The 26,767-nt window shown below is 41.4% G+C and overlaps 2 protein-coding genes across 4 annotated transcripts in view; one reads left to right on the top strand and one right to left on the bottom strand.

Annotated features, from left to right (window-relative positions):
• crispld2 (cysteine-rich secretory protein LCCL domain containing 2) overlaps positions 1 to 3,135 on the top strand; it is a 32,241-nt gene extending 29,106 nt beyond the window's left edge. For both annotated transcript variants that reach the window (XM_061964043.1, XM_061964042.1), the window contains one exon: positions 1,646 to 3,135. In XM_061964043.1, coding sequence (XP_061820027.1) covers positions 1,646 to 1,697 — 52 coding nt within the window. In that variant the 3' untranslated portion in view covers positions 1,698 to 3,135. The remainder of the gene's footprint in view (positions 1 to 1,645) is intronic.
• A 12,655-nt stretch (positions 3,136 to 15,790) lies between these two features.
• On the bottom strand, positions 15,791 to 22,353 carry LOC140678847 (uncharacterized). Of its 2 annotated transcripts, none has more exons than XM_072913323.1 (2): positions 20,066 to 22,353; positions 15,791 to 16,278 (listed from the first exon to the last, which is right to left on the bottom strand). In XM_072913323.1, the coding sequence occupies exon 1, from the start codon at positions 22,182 to 22,184 to the stop codon at positions 21,021 to 21,023; it is 1,164 nt and encodes a 387-aa protein (XP_072769424.1). In that variant the 5' UTR covers positions 22,185 to 22,353; the 3' UTR covers positions 15,791 to 16,278; positions 20,066 to 21,020. The 2 variants fall into 2 exon arrangements, with proteins under 2 accessions (XP_072769424.1, XP_072769425.1); XM_072913324.1 differs by lacking the exon at positions 15,791 to 16,278 and adding an exon at positions 19,876 to 19,900.
• Positions 22,354 to 26,767: the final 4,414 nt, after the last annotated feature.

The raw sequence follows: 26,767 nt of genomic DNA, 5'->3' as shown, positions 1-26,767 counted from the left end.
CTCTCAACTAATGAACTCATCATAAAGTCATTATGACAACATACAACATGTGTTAGCTGGTAAGGTCAGTGCCAGTAATATGTCCCATTTACCACCTTGGCCTTGTTTCTTCTGGCGAACAAGATTAAATAATGTTGGAAATACTTATTTTGCATTAAACCAGAGCTATTGTTCAAGGTCACTTACAAATTGCATTGCTGTTGCATTGTTGGTCAAAAGATGCCATGCCAATTCGTAGCCAGCTTATTTTGCAGTTAATACCAAATTGTACACCTACATTTGATAAAATAAACTGAAAACAACACCGTAAACATAAATATTATTAATAACACAAAGACTGAACTTTGTTTTGGAAATACAATGGAATTACTTCTAATAAAATGACATAAAATTTAATTAATGAAATATTAATTTGCTAACGATTATGCTCTTCAGACTCAGAGAGAAGCTGTAACTTTTAGGTAAATAATAGAATAGAATGGAATAAAATAGAATATGTGATGAGGTGGCGACTTGTCCAGGGTGTACTGCGCCTTCCGCCCGAATGCAGCTGAGATAGGCTCCAGCACCCCCCGCGACCCCAAAAAGGACAAGCGGTAGAAAATGGATGGGTGGATAATAAACATTTTCTACCGCTTATCCTGTTCACAGTCACGCTGTCACATCCCAGCTAAACTACACTAAACTAAAATTAATTTAAATTAATTAAATAAACTAAAAAAAAATGTAAAGCATTGATTTCACAGCAACATCTTGCAATCTAGACAAAAAAGAAAAAAAAGGACCATCACTACCAGAATCATATCTTTTATTACTATGCAAAATGTACACTGACTACTCTTAAGCATGTCAACGAAAATAAGAAATGAATAATAAAAATGGTTCCTGAAATGAGGCCACATAATGCCCTAGTATATACAAATATGAAATAACCGTAACAAAATAAACAACTACACTAAAATACAAATCTAAATAAAAAATAAAACGAAGAAAAATTAACTAAATTTGAAATAACTAAAATAAACAAATTAAATGAAATAAAAAAATTGCATGCAAAAAGTGGACTTCAACAGTAACATATTGCAATGTAAACAAAAAAGAAAAAAATGGCATCCATCATCACCGCCAAAGACATATATATTTTATACTGTTATGCAAGCTGTACATGGACTACTCTTAAGTATGTCTACGTTGTATTTCTATTTCATTGTCCCTTGAAAGCAATAATGAAAACGGTTCTTGAAAATGAAAAATTTTCTAGTATATGCAAATCTAAGATAACTGTAATAAAATAAATAATAAACAGTTAAATCAAATCAAATCAAATTACATTAATGGCTACAATAGATTTCAACAACAATTCATAAAAAATCTTAACCACCAAAATTATGGGTGTGATTTTTACATTTCTTTGCGCGCTCACAAACAGAAAAACAGAACGATGAAAAAATACTGACTTAGCTTAGTTTAGCAAGTTACTCTTGTTGACGGCAGCCAGTGGAAGCGTTCCGACAATCCTTATCATGCGGAGTACCCACCTTACTCTCTTCAAGGGATGACACTTTTTTTGACCATCTTTTTGAGAGATGATGTATTCTTGCAAATCACATTCCTGCTTTCCAAATTCTAATATTTTGTATTGCAGTAAGAGCAACACAGATGGAGGCTCCTTCCGTGTCTTCGCCGTGAGGGAGTGAGACGTCCCTCAAGATGTCCTAAAGTCATCTCAGCTGCTCATGAGGATCAGGACGTGCTCATAGGTTTGATTCCACGGCCAATCACGTGCCTTCAGTGGAAGCAGAGTGTCTTGATTCGGTGACTCTATCCCTCTTTAAGTAGATACATGGTACAAAATTATGTGGTTTTCCACATGGAGATATCTTTAGAAATGCTTAATGTGTGAGTGAGGTTGTAAATTATAATGAATTGAACAGCTGGTGCTGGGTCTGTCATTTTTGAGGTATGTTTACATTAATTTCTTTTTTTTTTTTACGCAGGAATGTATACTTTATTTAATCAGCGTGTACATAGTATATGATATTTTGTTTTTCTTTGAAAAGAATACCATACAGTATAATAACATTTTTGTGTTTATCTTTTATTGTCCCTTCTTGCTCTGCTGGACACTCCTTATTTGCCAACAGTAAAATGTAATGCAATGAACATGCTTTTATTTTGAAATGGAGGATGAGTATGTTTCAGCACATTGGATATGTGCACAGGATGCACAGAAGGTGTTGTGTAATGCAGAGTCCATAAGTGCCAGATGTTAAGAATGTTTAAGAATGTTTTCTGGTTATATTTCATGACCATAAGTCGCTTTTGCCTCTCCTTTTTATGTTTTTGTTTTTTACAATTCTTCATATGTCATGAAAAAATGCTAGATTAGCTTTCCCTACCCTCACAAGACAGATGAATGTGTCACATAAGCATTTCATATCAGGTCATAATTTGAATTGTTTGCTTCGTGTTGTCATTAAGTATCACTGATAAATTATATACTGGTAAATATATTGATATTCTATCAGTATATGCACTTTTGTAATGTTTTACAAAATTATTCATTCAAACCCAGCAGGCACAAGACATTAAAACAACGTTGAGAACTTGTTGAATTAGGTCCGGACGTTGGGCAACTCAAACATAACGTTGAGACAACAACGTTTAATCAATGTTGGATTCTGACGTTGATTTAACCATTGAAAAATGGTAATTTCCCAACCTAAAACATTGATCCAACGTGAGACACCAACATTGTCTCTATTTACAACTATTTTGCAAAGTTGTTTCAAAGTCAGTTTTAAAGAACATGTATGTATAATCAATGTTGTATCAATGTCTTCTGTGTGCTTGGAAATGTATCCTTATCAGAGAATTGGACAAAATCGCTAAATCCACTAAGAAAAGTGTATATCCGTATTCTACCTCAGTCCTATCGCTATGCTTGGCCTTTAGGTCTTTAACATATAGCAGTTGTAATAGCAAGTATGATGGCTTTTGTAAAGTTACGGGAACTGTTAATAATATCAATGTGTATTTTTTGGAGCAAGGTCATGGTTATATGCAGGCATGTATAAACGGTTTCTCTATTTTGTTTTTGCACAATTTGAAAATAAAATGTACATTTAAACAACAGTCAGTGTTTCCCATTTGTTTTTATATCAGCCAGAAAATGAGGTACTCCAATCTTGTTAAGATCTCTGGTCTGGTTCCCGGGATGCAGAGCAAGGAAGGGGATGTGCAGGCTAGAAGTCTGTTTATTTAGGGTAAATACAGATAGTGCAAAACAGATCTATTGCAGTGTGAAAGTGCATAGAAGACAAACACTTGTGGAGGTACAAAGCACAATGATCCAGCACCAGTGAGGAGCAACAGGTGAAACAAAAAAGGATGAGATTAATTAATGGAAAAGAGGTTAAGAGCAGAAAGTGGAATCCAACAGGAAGTAGAACCAGAATAAGAACACCAGGACAGGAAATGAGCGAACACATCAGTTCAAAACTGTCATGTGAGATCATGACAAATCCATCATAACATCTGCCTTTATCAATATTATCATTCTCTCAATCACAGCTTTGTTTATTTATGTAGTTTTAGGGTCCAGTGGTGTACTATTGGACTGCGTTATACTAAGAGCTTTTTTGTAGAACTAAAATTGTGAACACATTGAGGAGCGGTAGCACTGTGCCTCTATAATCAAGACGCGACCTCTTGGCACAGGCAGAAATATGCAAAAACGATTCCAGATTCATCATCAAATCCAGATGATGTGATGTGATAATATTTTTATAGCAGTTGATGCGATATGGATGGTGAAATAAGTATGTGAGGAAAAATAATCATCAGCCACATTCTCCAATCCAATACAAAAATGACTAAGAATTGTGCTTGATAAAGATAATAATAAATTCACTTTCCTCTCTCTTGTCTTGATAGTGATGGATCAAAGCAATAATAATTGCTTGTGCTGCGAGAAGTATGTTACAAGAAACTATCTGAGAATTTACCATTTGACACATGTCATGGGGCAGTATAGCTCGGTTGGTAGAGCGGCCGTGCCAGCAACTTGAGGGTTTCAGGATCGATCCCCGCTTCCGCCATCCTAGTCACTGCCATTGTGTCCTTGGGCAAGACACTTTACCCACCTGCTCCCAGTGCCACCCACACTGGTTTTAAATGTAACTTAGATATTGGGTTTCACTATGTAAAGCGCTTTGAGTCACTAGAGAAAAGCGCTATATAAATATAATTCACTTCACTTCACATGTACCACAAATATTACAACTCCAAGAAAGAAAAACAGCTTGTGTTGGTACAATGGAAGTCCCCCACCCCCTTTCATGATGCTGACACCGAATGATGCAAACATGGTAAAGGTACTGTACATTTTATATATTTTTAAAAGGTAATGTAGATTTATCATGTGTAATCATAATTAGCAGTGATGGGCAAGATACTTGGAAAATGTAATAAGCTGAGCTACAAGTTACTCTCGATTAAATGTAGCGGAGCTATCCCCGGAGAATTGTAGCTAGCTACACTACAAGCTACTCAGTAACAGTTATGGACCCAATAAGGGTCCATTACTGTTACCTATTTGTCATTTAGCTGGGGACACCCTACAGTTGCCTCCAGGGTTCCCCGCACCCCACTGTATGTATTTATTTTGTTTGCCTTTTCTTTGGCCCACCATTATAATGTTATTAATTTTCTCTACCTACAGTAAAACAAAACAGCATCTATCTATATCTCGACAAAAAAACGTGTGTGTTGTTTGGGAACAGTTGGTAATGGTGCATTAAAACTTATATGAATCAACTCACTTTAATGTGTGTTCCTAAATATGTGTTGGATGTCTTAGATGTTGAGAGCATTTGTGGTTTTGGTTTACAGAGTAAACAACTAAAAAATAAGGTTTTGGTTATAGTTTTTTTCTGAACGTATACATTTGTATAAATATGGTCAATAACACGCATTATTGTGGGTTTCCTGCGTGTCTTCTTCATCACTAAAGAAAAACTCTAATCTGCGGAAGAGAATTCCTCTGCCATTTTCAAGTATGTTTTTGTTTGTTTGAGCGGTCAGCTTGAAGCATCCCTCTGTCTCTGACTCCTTCATCGTCATGTGACATGAGTGCATGACTATTACGATTTTGCTTACTAGTTTTGATGACCCGCCTTATCTTGCCTCTCATTTCGCCCTAACCTTAGCCAATTGTGAGTCATCATACGAACACCAACCAATCATCAAGGATTTTCTCCGTATGTTTGGATGTTCTCATTCATCCAGGTCATTGCATTTTCTCTATATTTTTTGGGGGCGTGGATTTGCAGTCCATTTTCTCTCTTTGTAGGTTGTAGTTTTGATGGAAGCTACCTCGCTACATGGGGGTAAAAGTAGCTAAGCTACAGGAAAAGCTTCTCGTCAAAAAAGTATCTAAGCTACCGCCAAGCTACTGGAAAATGTAGTTAAGCTCGTGGCTTAACTACATTTAAGCTACATATAGCTTGTTACTGCATGATTGTAGTCACCTAGAGGCATGTCGAAATGAAATTCAACAATGGATGTCCAGCAACTTTTTGCATCTTAACGCTGAGAAAACGGAAATGCTGATTATCGGTCGTGCTCAACACAGGTACCTATATAATAATACCACCTTAACATTTGATAACAAAACAATTACACAAAGCAACTCGGTAAAGAATCTCAGTATTATCTTCGACCCAATTCTCTCATTTGAGTCACACATTAAGAGTGTTACTAAAAAAATCTTTTTTCTCGTTATTCCTATTGGGTTTAGTTTTTTCTTGCCCTGATGTGGGATCTGAGCCGAGGATGTCGTTGTGGCTTGTGCAGCCCTTTGAGACATCTGTGATTAAGGTCTATATAAGTAAACTTTGATTGATTGATTGAGAAGAGCATGCACATGGAGATGACCAAATGAAGATTCAAACCCTTGATCTCCAGACAGTGCAGCCCACCTGCTACCCACTAGGAAATTGCGCCACCCCATTTGAGGACATGGACATACAGTACTTAAGATTAGTCAGTGAACAGCATTTACAGCTAGCCTAAGAAAATGACTCAACAACTACAATGATTGTGTCTTGCCTGCAGTCAAGAATTAATGATTATAGGGTCAAGCATGGTCTAGGGCTGCATGAGTGCTGCCCGCACATGGCAGCAGCGGATTATTAAAGAAAACATGTTTTTCAGCCTGTACTGTGACATTTTGATGCAGGCTGTGATTCCCTCTCGGGTTGCAAAGTGTGTGTTTCATTTGCCACATGAGAAATGTAATAAAATGTTTGCTGACATACGAAAGTTGTTCTCACTTTTGAGGGATAGTGTACGTAAAATCAGGACGCCAGGTCAATGTGGGGATGAATTAATTATCATCCCCAAACGAAATTGGGTACCAAAGCCCACGAGCAGAACAGCTAAGCCAACGATCAATTAATCTGAGAGAGAAGATCTGAAGTCCTGGGAAAACCTAACATCCTCCTGCTTTTGCCAAGGCTAACGACAGAAGTTCCATCGGAATCCTTACTGGACAATATCAACACAGCATTGCTATTTATCTCTACCAAGAACATTACCAAGACCAATCAGCTGATATGGGCAGCAGCATCAGTCTTCCTTGAAATGTTTTACTACAAGATGAACAGCACGAGCAGCCGAAAGGATTAAGAACAACCTCCATGGAAGAGGGGGCATAATACCTTGGACATTGAAACAGATGCATGCCACTAATTTAAGACAAGAAAGATCCTTACAATTCCACCCTAAGTCCAACATCTTGAGGCTATACACAAACCGAAAAGAGGGACGCCGAGGAATAGTGAGTGTCACAGGCACTATACAAGAGGAAGATGGCCACTAGGGTTGCCCTGCTAAGTGAATGCTTCAGGCAACAGAAGCCCAGTAAGGAGGAGGAGTCAAGTGGACTGTCAAGGAAGACAAGTCGCAGCATGGAATGTACCACCGACAAATTGAAGAAGTGGCTGACATCGAGAAAACATACCAGTGGCAGGAAAACACTGGACTGAAAGACAGAACTGACGTACTAATCATGGCAGCAAAAGAACAGGCCCGAAACACAAGATCAATAGAGGCCGGGGTCTACCACATCAGACAGGACCCCAAGTGAGGCAGTGCAAAGAAGCCCCTGAGACAGTGCAGCACATCACAGTACAAAATGGGTTTAATCCAATAGTGAAGAATGTGTTAAAGTTACACAAAAATTACTCAGATCTTTTTTTTAAACTACAAAACTGCAGTGCTGCTTAGAATAATACCTCAAAACCACTCATGCGTTGCTCATCACTATCGAGACTGGTTTGGCTTTCTTTGTTTTGTCCTTGGCATGAGAGGCAGCACAGTGAATCCTTGGCTCTATTCCTTCAGTACTTCTGGCTCAGAGGCAAGAGAACAAAGGCTGTGAGAGGATGATCAGGAATCTGCGGTAATTCGGTGCAGTCAACCAGTGTGCGCCGGAGCACCGGAGCGCTCCCACAAAGCTGTGGATTCATCTACATGCTCCATATTGTGGTCTAGAATGACAAGAGCTCAGTCATTGGCGCTGACGGTCACACAAAGTTTTTCTTCTCTCCCTTTGACGCACTTTCATTCTGGGAAGGGAGCATTGAGGATTCACAGCACATTACTCAAAGAGTTTGCACCCTTGGTATCACTCAGCATTTTGTGGCTCACACCATGATCCTCTTTTATCCCCCAAACACTGATGAAAAGACATTTAGAGGATGATTAAGAAAAGGTCATCTTGAAATCATTCTGTTGGTTTTTCCTGAAGGTGGGGTAAATATGTCTTCTAATAATCCACATGTTTCTGGCATGTCTCTCATTATTTATTTAGGAAAAACAAACTCGCATGTCAAATAGGGTACAAACTAAATCATCCTTCGATCTAATGTGATGTGGGAGTAGACAGACAGCACCTTGGCTCGTCGCTATCAGCAAGAGCTGGTTCTATCTGAGCCAGCGTTCCGAGCGTTGCAAGTTGATACCTGATTAATGACGTCAACCTCTCCTGGATCAACATCGAAATAAATGTCATGGCCCCTCCCGGTCATGTCCTGTGTTGGTTTTGTTGTTATTCTCCTAGGTTTTGTGTTTAGTTCTGTTTCCAGCGCTCCTTGCTGTCTTTTGTTTACGTTCTTAATACTTTGAGCGCTTTCTGTTTGTTGCTTAGTGTCTCCACTTGCCGCCATCACTAATCACTCCCCTTTAGATGTTCACGTGACCCTGCCAGTATTTGCGAGATTTTTGTTTGCCCTTGGTGACTGTAAAATTTGCTCGACTTGCTCCATGCTATTGCGTAAGTTCATCACTATTTGTGACAAGTTAGTTTTAAAGTTAAAGTTAAAGTACAAATGATTGGGAGCTGAGGGGAGCAGTGAGCAGCAGCGGTGGCCGCGCTCGGGAATCATTTTGGTGATTTAACCCCCAATTCCAACCCTTGATGCTGAGTGCCAAGCAGGGAGGTAATGGGTCCCATTTATATAGTCTTTGGTGTGACTTGGCCGGGGTTTGAACTCACGACCTACCGACCTCAGGGTGGACACTCTAACCACAAGGCCACTGAGCAGGTCTTGCTACCTTGTACCAAGCCTTTCTGAAGAATTTCAGTTTTTGTGCTATCACTTCCCAGCGGCACCACTGCATGTGTTTTATCCTAACAAGAAAACTGTTAATGACTTTTTACATTGATGTGGTGAGTCTATTTTATATTTTAAAAGTACCTAATGAATTGAGACATAGCCAAATGGAAGCTACTTTTAGCATTGTAAACCTGTGTCATAAAATACTTGGAATCAATCCAATTATATCTGTGAATCCACCTCTTTAGTACAATCCTTACATCGTAATTAATACAAATGTGATCAAATTGATTGAATGGAAGAATAGTTATATTTATTCAACTTCATCACATTATTCATGAGAACTCCTTTACACTATTCAATTAATTAGTTGATCAATAGAATATACCCAGAATTCCTATTTTAAATTTGAATTTATTTATAACATGCTGTAAAAAATGCATATCCTCTCAAATTATGACTGATAATAGCCACAAACAGGAGGATACACTTTTTATTCAGGATACAATTTGAAACATAGTTAAAAGGTTTTATGGAATATTAAATGAACATCATACTAAGAATGCAAATGATGTATGTGTTCGGAAATAGATGACTGACTTAAACATTTTAGAAAAAGACATATCATGGAATGATATTTGGAAAAGGCATATGTTTAACTTAACTGTGTTACTTTTGTTGACAACATTGACGCAGGTAAACTGCTAGCGTAACATTCTCCTATGATTGTTGTCGATGTAGCATTCACGCTATCAATGCCATCCTCGAGTACGTGTTTCGTTTTGAGATGGTATTTTAAACTTGATGTGCCCCTATTATAAGAACGTTTGTCGCTGCAATACCAACAAGTTACGTCAGTTTTATCTAAAGTACTGTTCCGAAGCAAAATTGCCCGCCTCTCATCACGATGACATGCCGTGTAACAATGCGCGCGTCTTCCAGATTAAGCCCTAACACGAAATGTTAACCTGGATGTGATTAATCTTCACTCATATATGATAACGCAATCTTTTTTTTTTTCATTATTCACATGCGTTAGGGCGTTAACGTTGACAGCCCTAATTAATATTGAACTTAGTCAATTTAACATCTTGACTAGATTGTATTTTACACACTCTCAGTTGTTTACAATGGGTACAGTAGATAGTAAGTTATGCATAAAGTGTCAGGCAGCTGACGGAACTCCTACTTATTTACTGTGGGAATGAGAATAAATACAGTTGTGATTGTTGTGGTCTGAAACAACAAAAGAAGCAATCACGTTCTTAAATATAAACATCCCAATGACAACACACATTTGTATTCTTGGAGATCTGCATTAATTTAGTAATGTGTCAGCAAAGAACAAAAATGTATTTTTGTCTATATGCATCATAACAAAAATAATATATAAAAATAAACGGATGGATGTAAATAGTCAAATAATATTGACAAAATGGGACATCCTGAAGAGATGTTGGAAAGTAGCTTAAAGATGGTCTGTAAGACATAATCATGCAAAATTATGACCAAAGAACCACCATTACAAGCAATGTAGACAACAAGGAAGTGTTTTAAATGTGGGGGGACAAAAACATCTGAATATCACCCCTTAAAGCTGCGGGGATAATTTGAGTGGGACAGTAACTCTCTCAGCACATGGCCTGAAAAGCGTCCACTCTTATCCCCCACTATACTGATTGTGGGAGATAGCATAACTTGGAATATTGTCTTTTTCAACACCATTACTCGATGCTATCTCAGTTTTATTGACTAGCTGTCAGCCCTCTTCAGTTGGCGCAACGTACACGTTGGACCTGATGAGACGGAAAGAAGCCATACAGAAAAGACAAACATAATTTGAAGTCCTCTTCAGTCCGTCAATGCTTTATTCTTACATTATTTAATACAACTATTGCATTGTTTTTTAAACAATATTTATTATCTACACACATTTTTTTTTTTTAAATGCATGTTACATGTATACATTGTGATGTTTTGTAGGATCCCAAGCACAGATTAAATTAATTTCAATGCATTTCAATAGGCAGGGCTGATTAGAGATACAAGTTGAAGTACATTGGTTCCTGTGTTCCACATAACTTTGATCAAAGGATCAATATTTTCCATTAAGTTGATAATGGCTGTCGTTGTCTTAAAAAGTTACATAAATCCACTGTGATCAAAGTAGTCTAAATATATCTTGTTCCTCCTAACAAAACAAAAACGATACAAAAACAACAAATTTTTGTTTCCTAGCATCCCTCAGAGGAGCCGGCACATTATCACTGGCTCATCATGGTCGGATGATTCTTTTGAACCTTCTTTGTTGACTATTTTCTCTTTTTGGGAGCGTATGAAGCCAATGAGCAGAGAGTTGGACACCACTTTTGTCTCAGTGAAGCAATAAAACCAATGGAAATGTTCAACCGACATAAACAACTAAGAGCGACTGTTATTGTTAGTGGAAATAGCAGAATACTCAAAGGATTTGCTCTAGTACATAGTGAACACCAGTAAAACCCAGAAGACAGAAAGACAAGTTAAACACAAGCAAAATAAAGATCAAAGACAGGGGACTGACCCCATCCTACAACAAGGTTTAAGTTTCCACACTCATGCTCCAGTATTGATAACACATATCTCGACATTCACCTTTATACTATATAGTAAACACAAACACATTGTTCGCTATACATCTACTAAATCTATCTGGTGTTCCACATTGATCAATCTTCAGACCTTGTTGGTTGAATACAATAGGCCTTACTAAAAATGCCGAATGCACAACTATTGTCCATCTAGAAAAGACTAGAGTGTCAAATACAACTGATCATTAAGCTCTAAATTTTGAATTAGTTAAAGTGTTTGTTCCACTGAGTGTTTTTGTCAATGTTACATAAGCCTTCTACAGTATGTCAAGCCCTGCACAGCACATGCTACGTCTTGGAGAGGGGTCTAAACATTCCCTCCAGCTACCACTGCATCCATCAGACGCTTCTTATGAGTAGGTGGAAAACTAGGCTCACATAATTTGACCCTCCTCATCTGGAAGAAAAAAACAATACCTGTAACTGCCAACCCTCAGCTTAATGCTGTTAACATTAATTGCAGGACACCCAATAGAGAACAGAACACAGATGGGATGCATTCATCACACGTGTAGAGGAAGACCACTTTAGAATGAGGCTGGAGAGGTTATATAACAACACTCACTGCTGTAATGTAAATTATTGCAAAGGATGTATAGAGGTGCATGACGCTGAAGTTAAACAACTGTTGTCCTATTCCTTTGCGTTATGTGTTATCTTTGTTACACGCACGCAATGTTAAAGGGGCTATTTGCAAATTGCTCAAAGTTATATTTTGTCAAACCAAACAAATAATAAAAACCACCACTGGATAGCTTTAAATGTTTATATTTTTCACAATGCTTACAACACTTTGGAAAGTTAGCACCCTCAACAAGTGTTGCAAGCAGCCCCTCTAAGTATCTATAGAGAGTGGCTTGATTCCAAAAGAGTGTTGGCAACTAGTTGTAATGACAATAGAGCTATATATATATAGCTTTCTTGCTGCCAACAGTTAGAAAATTGTATTCTTTATATGAGTTTGGGTTCACCAAAACAATTGACACAGATATCTGAATTTTTTATTCTCAAATGTTTTGCACACCTTATTCAGGGGTATCATTCAACCCGAGTTCTTCACAGAAATGGCCTTAGATCAGGGGTGTCAAACTCAAATACAGAGTGGGACAAAATTTAAAACTGAACAAAGCCGCGGGCCACATTGACATTTAATAGGGACCCAAACAAGTTTTGCATTAAATATTGAACAAGCAAGGCTTATATAACTTTATAGTGACATGCAAAATCGAGTTTCAAATAATAATAATAAAAATTAAAAAATATCAATGGCATATCAAATACAATTTAAATAAAAATTGAATGCCTCTTTTCTATTTGCAGCCTTCTGAGGTAAATATCAACATTAACTTTTTCCACAGACTAATAAATTTGAAAATAAAATAATGAATAAACCAACCATTCAGGACTTTAAACGGCTCAGTTTGCAACACACTGATCTAATCTGATGTGCCCAAGCCAGATACCTGCCATCTTTTCTTGGATGCTAGTTCATTAATGTCAGGGCTCAGGCTTTGAGCTGAAGCATCCCTCATTATCGAACGAAGGTGTTCATCAGTCATTATTTCTCGTATTCCACAGTCTTGGGGGCGTGCCTTACAGGCATTGTTTTTAACGTCCTCTACGAGCTGACGTCACGTCCGCTTTTCATCCCTTCTAACAACGTGCCCGCCCAGTCTCAAGATTTGAGCGGCTCCTGTACGCTCACACACGTAAATGCAACGCATACTTCATCAACAGCGATACAGTTTACACTGAGAGTGCCCGTATAAGCAACTTTAACATTGTTAGAAATATACGCCACACTGTGAACCACACCAAACAAGAATGACAAACACATTTTGGGAGAACATCTGCACAGTAACACAACATAAACACAACAGCACAAATACCCAGAACCCTTTGCAGCACTGACACTTCAGGTCTTGTGCCGGATAACGCACCCCCGGTGTAGAATGCACCCCCTGACGGGAGTGTTGTATCAACTAAAGGCCACACTTAAAGTTTCCACGTGCAAGATTGAATCTATTTGAAAAAGTTATTTAATAAAAAGCCAAAAGTGCAAAAACAATAATGTTCGTGTTGGAGGAGTTGTGAATGAATGAAATATGAAATCCGTGCTGCAGTCGCTGCTAGGCCACAACATTAGGTACACCTGCAGACTGCAGCACGGATTTCATATTTCATTCATTCACAACTCCTCCAACACGAACATTGTTGTATTTGCACTTTTGGAGTCTTATTAAATAACTTTTTCACATAGATTCAATCTTGCACCTGGAAACTTTAAGTGGCACAACACCTGGACGCTACAATATACACCCCCGCTACCTCCAACCCCCCCTCCACACACACACACACACACACACACACACACACACACACACACACACACACACACACACACACACACACACACACACACACACACGCACACACACCTTGTAGCGTCGCGGAATAGCAGCACTTGATGGACTGGGCGAAAAGTGGACGTTACAATTCTTGTGAGGGGCACTGAAATTTGGGAGTCTGCCGGGAGGTTTGGCAAGTATGAGAATTAGCGGTGTACCGCGGCACCGCCGCTGTATATGATCGGCGGGCCAGCTCTAGTGTTAAATTACACGGCGGGCCAGATTTGGCCCGTGGGCCAGAGTTTGACACCCATGCCTTAGAGTGTCTTTCCATCCATCCAAATTCTACCGCTTGTCCCTATCAGGGTTGCGGGGGGTGCTGGAGCCTATCTCAGCTGCATTCGGGCGGAAGACTGGGTACACCCTGGACAAGTCGCCACCTCATCACAGGGCCAACACAGATAGACAGACAGCATTCACACTCACATTCACACACTAGGGCCAATTTAGTGTTGCCAATCAACCTATCCCCAGGTGCATGTCTTTGAAGGTGGGAGGAAGCCGGAGTACCCGGAGGGAACCCACGCAGTCATGGGGAGAACATGCAAACTCCACACAGAGAGATCCCGAAACCAGGATCGAACCAAGGACCTTTCGTATTGTGAGGCACACATACTAACCCCTGTACCACCGTGCTACTCTAGAGTGTCATTACACTTGATTTAATTAGTTTGGATAAGATGAATTCTGATGCTGTTGTAGTTAGATCAAGTGTTGATTTTAATAACAGAACTTGGTCCACTTGCGAACAATCTCTGGTGCAGTTTTGTTCACCTTAGGTTAAGGTTGACCACCATTGTCACCATGGCATGCACCAAAGACATTGATCAGTTTAAAAAAACATAGAGCACAGAGAAATAACAAATCTAAAACAGTTAAATGGCACTGTGGAGAGGCGGGGCCGGCGGTCCGACACCGGGGCCCGCTCCAAGATGGCAGCGAGGAGGCGTGGCCTGCAGACCCGCGTCCAAATGGACTACAGGTGCGTGGGTCGGGCAGCTGGGCACAATCAGATAATCTGTCTGTGTATAAAAGGGTGACAGCCGAGAGAGACGAGAGGAGAGGTGGAGAGCCAGAGGCAAGACGCGGAGCACAGTCCACAGCGAGAGCGAGAGCGAGGGCGAGACGACGAAGACGGAGACGCGGCCGGGTGAAAAGCGGGAAGCGGATCGAGCAGCAGGTGGAGCCGGAGCTGAAAAGCGGCGAGCAAAAGACTTTCTTATATTGAAAAATAAAGAAGTCTAAACCTGCTCCCGACGATGTCGTCCGTTGATGGTCCTGAGAACTCACCCGGAAGCAAGGGTCTTCCACAGGCACCTATAATGATTTAATTTACATTTAAAACATTTGCTGGCGGCCTAGATAATACGTACTGGATATGCTTGGGTTTGAATTTAACTCCAAGGTCAAATTTTAAACACTTTTTGAGTATGCATGCAAAACAATTATTTTGGAGAGGCGTTTTAGATGGAAATTAACCCCACCCTGTCCATGTTGAAATATATATCTTGGAAACAAGCATCACTGCTATTCTTTTTTCAGACACGTTCGAAAATAAACTTCATGGAGTGTAATGGAGGCCAGCCAGTGTGGTGCGTTGGTAAACCTCACTCCCTGACAACTTCAAGAGCATTGTTGGCTGTCGAGTTGGCAGCCCAGGCTTTTAGCTCGGTAGTCAGTACGCTCGCGCCCTCATGCTGGCGACCTGCATCCGAGCCCTTGGTGGAACAGTAAGAAAAACATAACGCAGCCAACCGAGTGAGTACACAAACGCAACAATAGCATGTTGCATATCAACGATAAAGTGCGCATGCCAGTAGTTTTGTTTGGTTAGACAAACAGCTCAATTGAAAAGTAAATATAAGTACAGTAAAGTTACACGGACGACCACTTTTGCACAAAATAAACAGTTACAGCATCGATAAATTGACTGAGTAGTAAAATTGCAATGGCAGCGTCTTTTAGCAGCAGTCGTTTTGCGCTTAAGCCAACTTGGTCCTGGTCTATGTTGACAAAACAGTCTCATGTAAAGTGTCGGGGACAAATACCAGGGAAATATTTATTTTGTACACGTCATAGCATGACAGGGGAGGCTCCAGGCCACAGCCAACAGTCTTGGCATTGGCACAGCAGCTTGAAACAGAGAGGAGGGGGATGGCTGAGAGCACACAGAACACCCACATAGGTGCGTCTGTTACAATGTGACATCACAAATTACCCCTTGTTAAGAAAAACTGCAAAACCCAGCTTTCAGGGGCATCTAAAACCACTTGCTTTATGATCGAATGCATTGGCATTGTTTAACATTGTCTACAGGGGCACTACAGAGAGCCTACTGACCAAATGCATCTCTGTCTGGACTGGAGCCTGCAGTGCCTCAGACTGGAAATCTCTGCAGAGAGTGATGAGGACGGTGGAAAAGATCATCAGGACTCCTCTTCCTTCTATCCAGGAAAGTGCAAAAAGCCGCTGCCTGACCAGAGCTCAGAAAATCTGTAGAGACTCTTCCCAACCCCACCAAGGACTGTTTTCACTGCTGGACTCCAGAAAGAGGTTCCTCAGCCTCCGTAGCAGAACCTCCAGGTTCTGTAACAGCTTCTTCCCTCAGGCCATAAGACTCTTGAACAAATCAAAATAATTCCCTCAATTCCCGCCAAAAATGGATTAACTCGCTGGAATATAAAGACAGTATAACATACATCCATAAACGTGGATGCATATGAAAAAGTGCAATATATTTATCTGTACAGTAATCCATTTATTTATATTGCTCTTTTATTCTGCACTGCAACGAGCTAATGCAACAAAATTTTGTTCTTATCTGTACTGTAAAGTTCAAATTTGAATGACAATAAAAGGAAGTCTAAGTCTAAGTCAAAGTCTAACACGACTATCCAATGTTGTAACATCATTCATAGGTCAGAAGAAAATCATCTTAGCCCCGCTTTAGCTTTAGTCACTGGAACAGACACTCCAAATTTAGTGGTGTGTGTTTTTTCCGATTTTTTACGATTTGGTTAGGCTGCACGTTGACCTGGTGGTAAGGATGTCGGCCCTGCAGTCAGGTGTTTGAGGGTTCGAATCCATGGTGAGGCATATCTATGTGGAAATTGCATGTTCTTATTGTACGTGTGTGGGTTTTCTCCTGGTAGTTGAGCTTCCTCCCAGATTCCAAAAACATGCATGTGGAATTATTTTGGAAGCCTAAATTGTCCATGAGTATGAATGGTTGTTTGTAAAATATGTGCCCTGGGGTTGGCTGGCGACCAGTCCAGCGTGTACCCTGCCTCTGATCTGAAGCCAGCTGGATGGGCCATAGCTCACCCATGACCCTAATGAGGACAAGTGGGAAAATAATAACAAAAAACTAATTCGACGTGCTCAAGGTCATTCCTTTATTTTTGCTACTTATTTGTATAATAAATACATGCTTTCATTCTACGGTATATGTAAGTATGGACAGTATGTCCGGACGTCAGCACAGCATTTTCTAATAGAAACTAGTCATTTACGACGTATTTGTTAAGGAGTGCCCTCTAACCAAACATTCCCAGCTGGAGCATTGCAAATTAGCTTCCCTGCCAGTTCTATGTCATTAATATGCGGTCTCAGTGAGCCAAATGAAATTAACATTGTAGATAATACCCTCAGGTCACTTTTCCCATGTTGCTGATGTCAGTGAGCTATCTGCATTCACGTTGGCACTCACAGCTCTTGCCAAGACAAATGTCAGCCTGAGCCTCGCTGCTGCCAAATCAGCCGGTGGTGAGTTTATAGTCTTTGAAAGCCCTTGCCTTTTGCCCAGTGGTTCCTTAAGGGCTCTGGGAAATGTTCGGTTCCCAGGCAAAAAAGACTGGAAAGTGACGAGCTTGTGACATATTTTTTTAGGACTGTTGGTGGACTGCGTAAAAGTTGGTCTGTTACTCTTAAGAGTTGAAATATGTAAGCCGTTCTTGAATGTTTGAAATACCAGCTTTTCCCTTTCAAGGTGCATGGCACTTTTCCCCCCCTCCTATATATCACAATCCCTGTGAGACAATAACACATAGGTATTTCTCTTTTTTACGCATTGTAAATCTTAAAAACTCACTAGCAAGAGGCGGCTAACAATGCAGGCAATGAGAATTTGATCTATTTGGCCTATAAAGCCCTATAAAAAACAACAAAAAACCTCCACCAATGTTTTTTTTTTATACATGTTGTAAGTATGTATGTAATGTGGTAACAGGCATATTTATAATACCATGTAATTATGTGTTTTAAGCATTGCCGGAACTTTTTTTGCGCTATTTCCAACATCAACAATAACAATCATTACTAATTAAGGCAGACTTCATGAAAGCCGAGAATGATAACTTTGGGACAAATGATGATCCAGAACCATATATTTTTGAGCCTGACTATACGGAAGATGAACTACAAGTTTTAGAAGTTGGGTGCTAAGCAGATCATGCTATTGTGAAACGCTTAGCATCATGTAGCAGTATATATTAGTGCTAAACAAGAAATACATAATAAAACAATTACTTACTGTACAATGTCCGACCGATGGGATGTTTATGTCATTCAGCACAAAACTTGTGTTCCTGTTTTTATGATAAATTATTCATAATCCTCACTCCTAGGGTTAAAAAAAAATGCTGGGAGAAAATTGATATTTTGCTGAGTCATTGTAGCGATGTCTTCGGTTCTGAGTTGAATTTCAAAGTTGACCAATTTCTCGGCTTATGGCCACAGCCTTCTACTGTACAGGTGAGAGAAATTGTTTATAATCTAGAACAAACTTTTACTTACCGTGTTGCTAAAAGTAGTTCCTCTGCGTTAGCTCGTACAATAACTGTCGCTAATACTTGGTTAATATGCATGTCACGGCATATAATGGTGCATTGTTGGCGTTTCAACATTTTTTTTAGAGAGCTTTATAGGCAGAATAGATTAATCCCATTATCTACATTGTTAGCCGTCTTGTGCTATTAATTTAGACTACACCAAAAAGAGAAAGACAGTAGTTCTTGTCTCAAATAAGGATTGTGAATGATAGGCAAAATTCCAGAAAAAGTGTAGTTGCCCTTTAAAGCTGATGTGCTTCTGTTGGTCAGGCTTCGACAGCGGTGATGAATGGTATACCATGTTTGCATGCCTGTGTATTTTGAGCAGCCTTAATTCTAAAATAATGTTCTTTAACTGTATCTGGACTTCTTTTGACGTGCACTGTTTCTTGTTAAAGCCTTATGTTATCATGGTATTACACAAACCAGTGAAGGCTCTTTTTTCCCTTCTGTAATTCATAGTCACTAATTATGATAGTGGGTGGATGGCTGTATTTACAAGTGCAGTTATATTTAAAGTCCTATTCAGACAAACAGACTCTGAGAAGTAAAGACAGAACATTTTTGTTCTCGTCCCTCCAAGAACCATATTTATATTTTGGGAGTGGTGGTTGGAGTTGACGTCTGAGTTAACCAAAGTACTCCTTTTTGTGGCATTGTCTTTTTGGAAGGAACATGAGCAGTAAGAGCAGATCAGCACACTGCTGACACGAGTGTGAATCCCGATAGGCCTGCTGACGCACATTAACTTCACAAGGACTAATGGAAGCTGCTTTCGGCCAGGTGGTTTTTGCGGAACTCATGACATGTGTCTCAATGAGAACCAGGCTTCACTATGCTGCTGTAATAGTGGATGGATCTGTGGAGGAATATGTACACCAGGGCTATTCAACTAAACTATTATTCTCATTTGGAGAACCGAATCCTCTGCAGCTGACATTTGTTGTTGGTCTAATTATTTTATTAGTTTAACATTACGAAAGAAAATAGCCCTGCTATGCAACATGCAATTGTTCGCTGGCTTTTAGGAGGTTAAATTGTCAAATCTTCAAATGTGTTTACACTGGTCCAGGTCCATCTGTACAACAGGAGCACTGTTGTGTTTTTAGGAATTTTCTGCAAAAATGTTGGTCTCCTAAGTTTTGAACTGAACTATAGTGTCATCTGCCAGTAGACCTGTCGTCTCACCGTCGTATGTGCGCAATATGTAATATTATTACTAATTATTTTGGGTTTTCGTTGTTTTACTTTTGAAGCTATATGTAGAAATGGCGCAGCTGAAGTGGCAGCTGGTTGTGTAGCCGGGACGGGTCTGCAGGATCCCGACTACGCTGTTGTGTGTGTAGTACTCTGCGTTCATTCAATGACATGGGACACGGGGCTGGTTCAACTTCTCACATTCACTTTTATTCCTGCATGACGGTGACATGAAACACAAAGTGAGTGCAATGGTCATCTCCTCTCCACATAACTCCTCTCCCAGTGAGGGACAGCGCAGACTTGCACTCACTACTACATTTCCCCATACAGTAAAGTAACCAAAACATTTCTAACATGGCGGCCAAACACACACATACCTGCATGACGGTGACATGAAACACAAAGTGAGTGCAATGGTCATCTCCTCTCCACATAACTCCTAACACACACAAGAAATAAAATACATTGAGCATGTAGGCTAACATGGAGGACCCCCACACACACGCACACGCACGCACGTGCTCACTCACTCACGCATATACAGAGAAAAGTCTCGGTGAAACAAACTCTCCTTCTCTCGCTCAAAATGGCTCTTTAAAACACGCCACTACACAAAGACCTCCATAAACACATCTCGAAACTTTTGCACATCAACATTCTTCCGTTAATTTTGCATTTAAACTCAAGAAATATAATTTGTTAATCCCAGAGCAAAACAACATACCTCTCCCAGTGAGGGACAGCGCAGACTTGCAGGAAAAGGAAGCTACGCACCGTCATATCCTCAAACTTTCAAAATAAAAGCTCAGATTTGTAAATATAAAAGAAATACAAAAATAAATCCACAAAAACTTGAATTATATTACTGATAATCCATATTTAAAGTAAAAAGAAACTAAGACACATCATGTGATGGATTTTGGTGAAATTAATACGAATATAAAATAACAAAATACCAAAATATTCTGTTTCCTTTTTCTATCTGTTACATTCACCCCTCCTTAATTTCTCCAAAATCCTGAACATATGGAGAGTACTGTATTCAATAATCGAAAATGATGAAAGGGATACAATGTTCAAAATTCACTCAAACCAAGATGTCCCCTGGAATCTAAGTCCTTAAACCAGCTTATAAGCTACTTATATAATAAGTTCAGAGAGAACACTAGTTGATCAGGCTACTGCCTCTCCTAGTTAATATGATGCCTTGTACATCACATAAAATCTTGGTACACAATTCCACCAATGAGAACATTTCCCACATTAGACCAAAAGAGTACTTTTACTGAAAAATACTACAAAAAAAACAGGCTATGCCTCTATTGTTCTACTTTAAAACAAAGTCATCAAAGACTGGGACTTTCTTCTGAACCTTTGTATACCCTTTGGTAGTGGTTTCTGCACCATATTCTCTATCAGTCTATTAACTGCCTTAACTACCCTGCCTGTACGTGTTCTGACAACATGTCTCTCGTGCCCTGAATCTTGTGTAGGTGCCTGACTATCATTCACTGTTGTGGGCATGATGTCACAAAGTCTTGTGTCACTTATGTCAGGAAGACTGGTTAAAGGGTCATTCTGCTCATTGGTTAAAGGGGACTTGGGAATCAGACTAGAACCAGGCAAGTCTCTTGGAGGTAAGATCTCCTCTCTTTGTCCTATGCTTCCACTGCCTGCAGGGTCAGCTTCAGAACTTCCAAGTGACATCCGATCAGAGTCTCTGATTGGGGAACACGTTGTCTCATCCTCCTCTTCTGACTCCCTGTCCTCTCCTGATGACTCACAGTCAGCATCAGATGACTTGCACACCCATGAGCAGATGTGGTCCTCTGGATTTTCATCCGCCACATCACTCGAGGTATCAAGTGGCTGAGGCCGAAACTCACTGATCTCATCTGAGGTACCTGGCACTGGTTCTGCACTGGTTTGTTCAGGGATTGGTAAAAAGCTCACGTCCAAAATCAGGTTCCGATGTACCACCTTGGTCTTCCCACTCTCATCCTGAACTTTGTAGATGTGGTTTTGGGGATTGCGATCTATAACTGTATAGATTGAGGGTTCCCACTTGTCCGCCAACTTCCTTTTTCCTCTCTCTGCTTTGTTGGCGAGCAGAACTCTGTCCCCAACATTCAGACAGGTGCCTCGAATCTTTTTGTTATAGCCATCGGCTTGATGTTGCTGTTCTTTCCTCGTATGTTGTTGAGCGATATTAGCAGCTTCATGAAGGCTTGTCATCAGTTTGCTGGCGTAGGTGTTGTAGTCAACCACACTGGTATCCTTCAAGACCTGCTTGAAAACCATGTCCACCGGGAGTCTAGGGACTCGACCGAACATCAAGTAGAATGGGGCGTACCCAGTTGTCTCATGCACGGTGGCATTGTAGGCAAAAGTCAGTGTCTGTATCTGTTGTGCCCAGTGTTGTTTAGCTGCCAGGGGTAAGGAGCGTAACATACTGCCTAGCGTCCTATTGAATCTTTCAGTCTGCCCGTTTCCCATTGGATGGTATGCGGTTGTGTGTGACTTTGCCACCCCTGTGAGACTGAGGAGTTCTGAGATGAGTTTGCTTTCGAAATTGGCTCCCTGATCTGAATGTATCCGCTCTGGAAAACCATATATGCAAAATACATTGTCCCACAGCTTCTTTGCAACCTGTTTCGCCGTCTGGTTTACACAGGGGAAAGCATGAGCCAGCTTAGTATAGTGGTCTGTTATGACCAAAACATCCACTGACCTCTATTTGTTATCTTCAGCACTCCAAAAATCGATACACACCAACTCCATGGGTGCAGTGGTGCAGATGCTCTCCAGGGGAGCCCGGGCAGCTGGTTCAGGGCTTTTTGCTAGGATACATCGTTGGCAGCATTTCACATAGTCTTTAATGTCTCTTTCCATGTGCGGCCAGAAAAAACGCTGCCTGGCAAGGTGCAGGGTCCTGGCCTGTCCCTGATGTCCTGCGAGGTCATGTACACCAGAGAGAGCCTTGACTTTCAGGGCAGCCGGTAAGACAAACTGGTACCTTGTATGTCTAGTAGAGGGCTCTTTAAATGTTCTATAGAGAACTCCATCTTGAACCTTGAGACGATGCCACTGTTTACAGAGGGCTCGTGCTCTAGAGGCTAATCGGTTTCTCTCCCTCCTAGATGGCATATTTCCCCGTTCCACCAATAGTAGGACGTCCTGGATGTCTGAGTCTGACTCCTGACTACGCCGAAGCTCCTCAAGAGACAGGGCTGGGAGTGTGTCTTGTTGTGAGGGCACCATCTGAGGAAGAACCTTGAGAAACTGTACTGCTCGAGACTCTGCAGCCACTTCCCACTCAGTATGAGCTTCACAGATGGACTTAACAGCAGAAGAGCCCTGACCTCCAACTCGATTACAACCAGGAGCATGTGTGGTCACAGAGCCTGGCTCATTTATCTGAAGACATTGAACCTTGCACCGAAAAACATCCTGTACTCCTTCCTCCTTTGTCCCCTCAGCCTCTGCCAAAAGATCCTTGTACGGCTCACTCATCAACCTTTGACTCACCGACCTGGTGAAGGGGTCCCTACTCAAGGCGTCCGCCACAATGTTTTTTGTTCCAGGGATGTGTTTGATGTCAAATGTATATGAAGATAGTTTTGCCACCCATCGCTGTTCGCATGCGTCGAGTTTCGGCTTGGTCATTATGTACGTCAATGGATTATTATCAGTCCATACTGTAAAAGACTGACCCTTTAACCAATGACTAAATTTTTCGCAAACACTCCACTTGAGCGCTAAAAACTCCAAACGATGAGCAGGATACCTCTTTTGTGAGCCAGTGAGAGTCTTGCTTGCAAAGGCGATTGGACGAGCCTTGGCTTCACCCTCTGAGAGCTGAGACAAAACTGCCCCAAGGCCGTCGAGAGAAGCGTCGATGGACAGGATCAGTGGTTTGGAGAAGTCCGGGTGAGCGAGGACCGCGCAGTTCAAAAGCTTCTCCTTGAGGCTGAGGAAGGAAGAATCAGTCAGCTGTCCAGTCTGTAGGTTTGAGTTTTCTGAAAACCCCTGGCTTCTGATTGGATTCTCCAACCCTCCCTCTCCGCTTTTGACTTGCTGTGAGGGCAAACAAAGGTTTTGCGATTGAGGAACAGTTCGGTGTAAAGTGTTGATAGTAAAATATCATACCAAGGAATGACTTTATTCTCCGAACTGAAGGCGTGCAGCCATCATCTTCCATTAAGTCTTTCTTTGTCATTTTGACAATCACTTCCACTTTTCCTGGGTCAACAGCAACCCCATCACCATCAATAATGTGACCGAGGAACTTCACAGACTGTCGCAACAGGTGGCACTTTTTTGGGCTTAACTTCAGATTATGTTCTCTTAGCCTCTGAAAAACAACCTCTAGCCTATTGAGGGCTTCCTGTTCTGATGGGGCAAAGACCAGGAGGTCATCTAAATAGCATAACAGGCTGCTAAAGTTAAGGTCACCAAAAATGCTAAGCATCATTCTCATAAAAGATGCGGGACTATTACAAAGGCCCTGTGGCATTCGGTTATATTCATGTAAGCCCAGTGGTGTTGTGAAGGCAGTATATTTTTTGTCTTCTTCATACTTGGGCAGGTTATAAAACCCTGATGTTAAATCCATGGTACTAAAAACAGAGTTCCCACCGAGGGCAGCCAAACAGTCCGACTGATGAGGCAGAGGGTGAGCGTCTTTAATGGTCCTCGCATTCAACCATCGGAAGTCTGTGCATATCCTGAGGTCACCATTCTTTTTCCAAACCATCACGAGGGGGGAAGCAAATTCACTTACTGACTTTCGGATGATTCCCTGCTCCTCCATTTCAGTGAGGACCTGGCGCAGTTTTTGATAGTGAGCCGGAGGGACTCTGCGATATGGGAGGCGGAAGGGGCGGTCGTCTGTGAGCCGTATCCTATGCACAAAGCCTTTGGCTTCTCCACAGTCAAGATGGTGTTTTGAGAACACATCTTGATATTTTTCAAGCATCACCACCAGCTGACTCTTGGTAGCGGGGCTAACCTGACAACCATCAATGTCGACGTCTCCCAAGCCTAGGTCTTTCAGTCTCTGTTTCAGGTCAGTGTTATGAACAGTGTTTTGTCGGTCCTGTGTTTTCTTGTCTGTGTCATTCTCTTGCTGACAGGAGCCCTGCAGCAATGTGAAGTCTTCGGCGGCGATGCAGGGAGAGACATCTGCTAGCTTGCAGTTTCTTTTTAGGGTGAGAGGCTTTTCAGTCACATTCGTCACTCTCATCGGAGTCCAGCCATCTCCCCACAAAGGTGTGACCACTCTGCCAACCATGATGCCTCGGGGGACACACCTGGACAAAGTGGGCTCCACCACCACTGTGCTTCCAGGTGACATCGGGACATTACTGGGTAACCTGCCCCATAATAGGTACTCCCGCTTGGGTTGTAGTGTCACCGCCTGAGTCATCTTAACTGTGCCCACCTTGTCTGGTACATCTACCCCTCTCCATCTCGTGAGGCTGGCCATCATCTCCAGAAACTGCTCACACTCCTGAGACTCCTGTGCACTGCATGAGATAAGTTTCCAGTAGTTATCATCGTTCTTCAACTGCTGGACAACATACTTCAACATATTGGTGCCTATGATGATCTCATCTTTCTGACCAGCAACCACCAGGACTGGAACCGTGCACTTTATACCATACAATCCCAGCTCCATCTCATACATGCACATGGGGCTCACCTGTACTCCTCCACAGCGTCTGTTCTTTTTGTTGTGACAGAATTTTCTCTGATAAAAGTCTCTGTTCTGCTGTCTCATTTATCGTGCATGCCATGGACCCAGAGTCGAGTAATCCTCGCAGCTGAGCAGAACTGTTGACTATCACTGGAGCATGAAATAATTCACCAAATGGTTCAACGCTATGGATATTTTGGATAACTACTGTGCAATCTTCTGGCATTGCTTTGCACACATTAGCATACACCTCTTTTAAATCTTCTCCAACTTTGAGGGTTGTCTCTTTAACGCTCACACGCCCCCTCTCAAAATGTGAGCCATCTAGTTTAAAGGTGCTGCACCTTGTTCTTCTCTAGACTGAGACTGGATGGGATGGGGCGAGGCATCATGTCTTGACCTACGTTGTCGACAGTCTCTCCTCCAGTGACCTGGTTGGAAACAGCTCATGCAGAGGTTCTCCTGCCTGCAGTGCATCGTGGTGGAGTGGTCAGTGGCCTGGCAGACTTTACATTTACTTCTTTGGAAAACGTTTGCTTGCTCTCTGTTTGGTGCTGCAGCTACTACTGCCTGAGCTTTCTGCTCCAAAACACGATCTAGCAGGCTGATGAGTGAGTGGATGCAAGCGTTCTCAACCGGGGGAGTGGATGATGGCCCTGTCATGTTCTGTTCACAGGTAAGCTCCCTCACATTGTCAGTAGCTTCATCTTCCAGCGTTGAAATCTGAACATGGGCACCAACCTGCCGGTGTTGTGGCGGGCGGCATGTTTTACCTTGATTTTTTGTCTTGGCCTCTCTCTGATGTTCGATGAGATGCTCCTGTACCTCATGCGATGTCCACTTCTCTGCTGTTCTACATTTCAGGACACTGGAGAGTGCAGGGTCAGGACAATGTTTCACAAACATCATTGTAACTTCATGAGCAGGGGTCTCTATGCACTTCCCTTGCCTCTTTAAACACTCATCAGCCACATCCACTGCTTTATTCAGGCGGATCCAATAGTCCATTGGATTCTCTCCAGCAAGAGGTAAGGTGTTGTAGAAATCTGCTAAGGGCATTGAAGAATATGTTACCTCACTGAAATGTTGTTTAAGAATGTCAAAAACAAGCTTGGGGTCCTCAGCAGGCTTTTAGGATGGGATGCTGCGCAGAGTGACCTTGACAATATCCCTAGCTTTTCCCATCAGTCTTGACATTATTTCCTGGGAATGTTCCTGGGGCGGAATACCCCTCTTCTTCAGGTAGACATCCAATACTTCTTCCCATTCATGTACTGTGTGCTTGTCAGTTCCATCACCTCTGAAGTGTTGAGGCTCTTTAACATCTGCCTGCATCACAAACTTCACCCCTGTCATATTTAAGTCAGAACAACCCTCTCCT

The sequence above is a fragment of the Nerophis lumbriciformis genome, linkage group LG06, assembly GCF_033978685.3.
Source record: "Nerophis lumbriciformis linkage group LG06, RoL_Nlum_v2.1, whole genome shotgun sequence".
Lineage (NCBI taxonomy): Eukaryota > Metazoa > Chordata > Actinopteri > Syngnathiformes > Syngnathidae > Nerophis > Nerophis lumbriciformis.
This window is presented reverse-complemented; position numbering and strand designations above follow the sequence as displayed.

Coding starts and splice junctions, on each gene's coding strand:
- LOC140678847 (XM_072913323.1), bottom strand. CDS start 22,184: ATGGGAAACGGGCAGACTGAAAGATTCAATAGGACGCTAGGCAGTATG.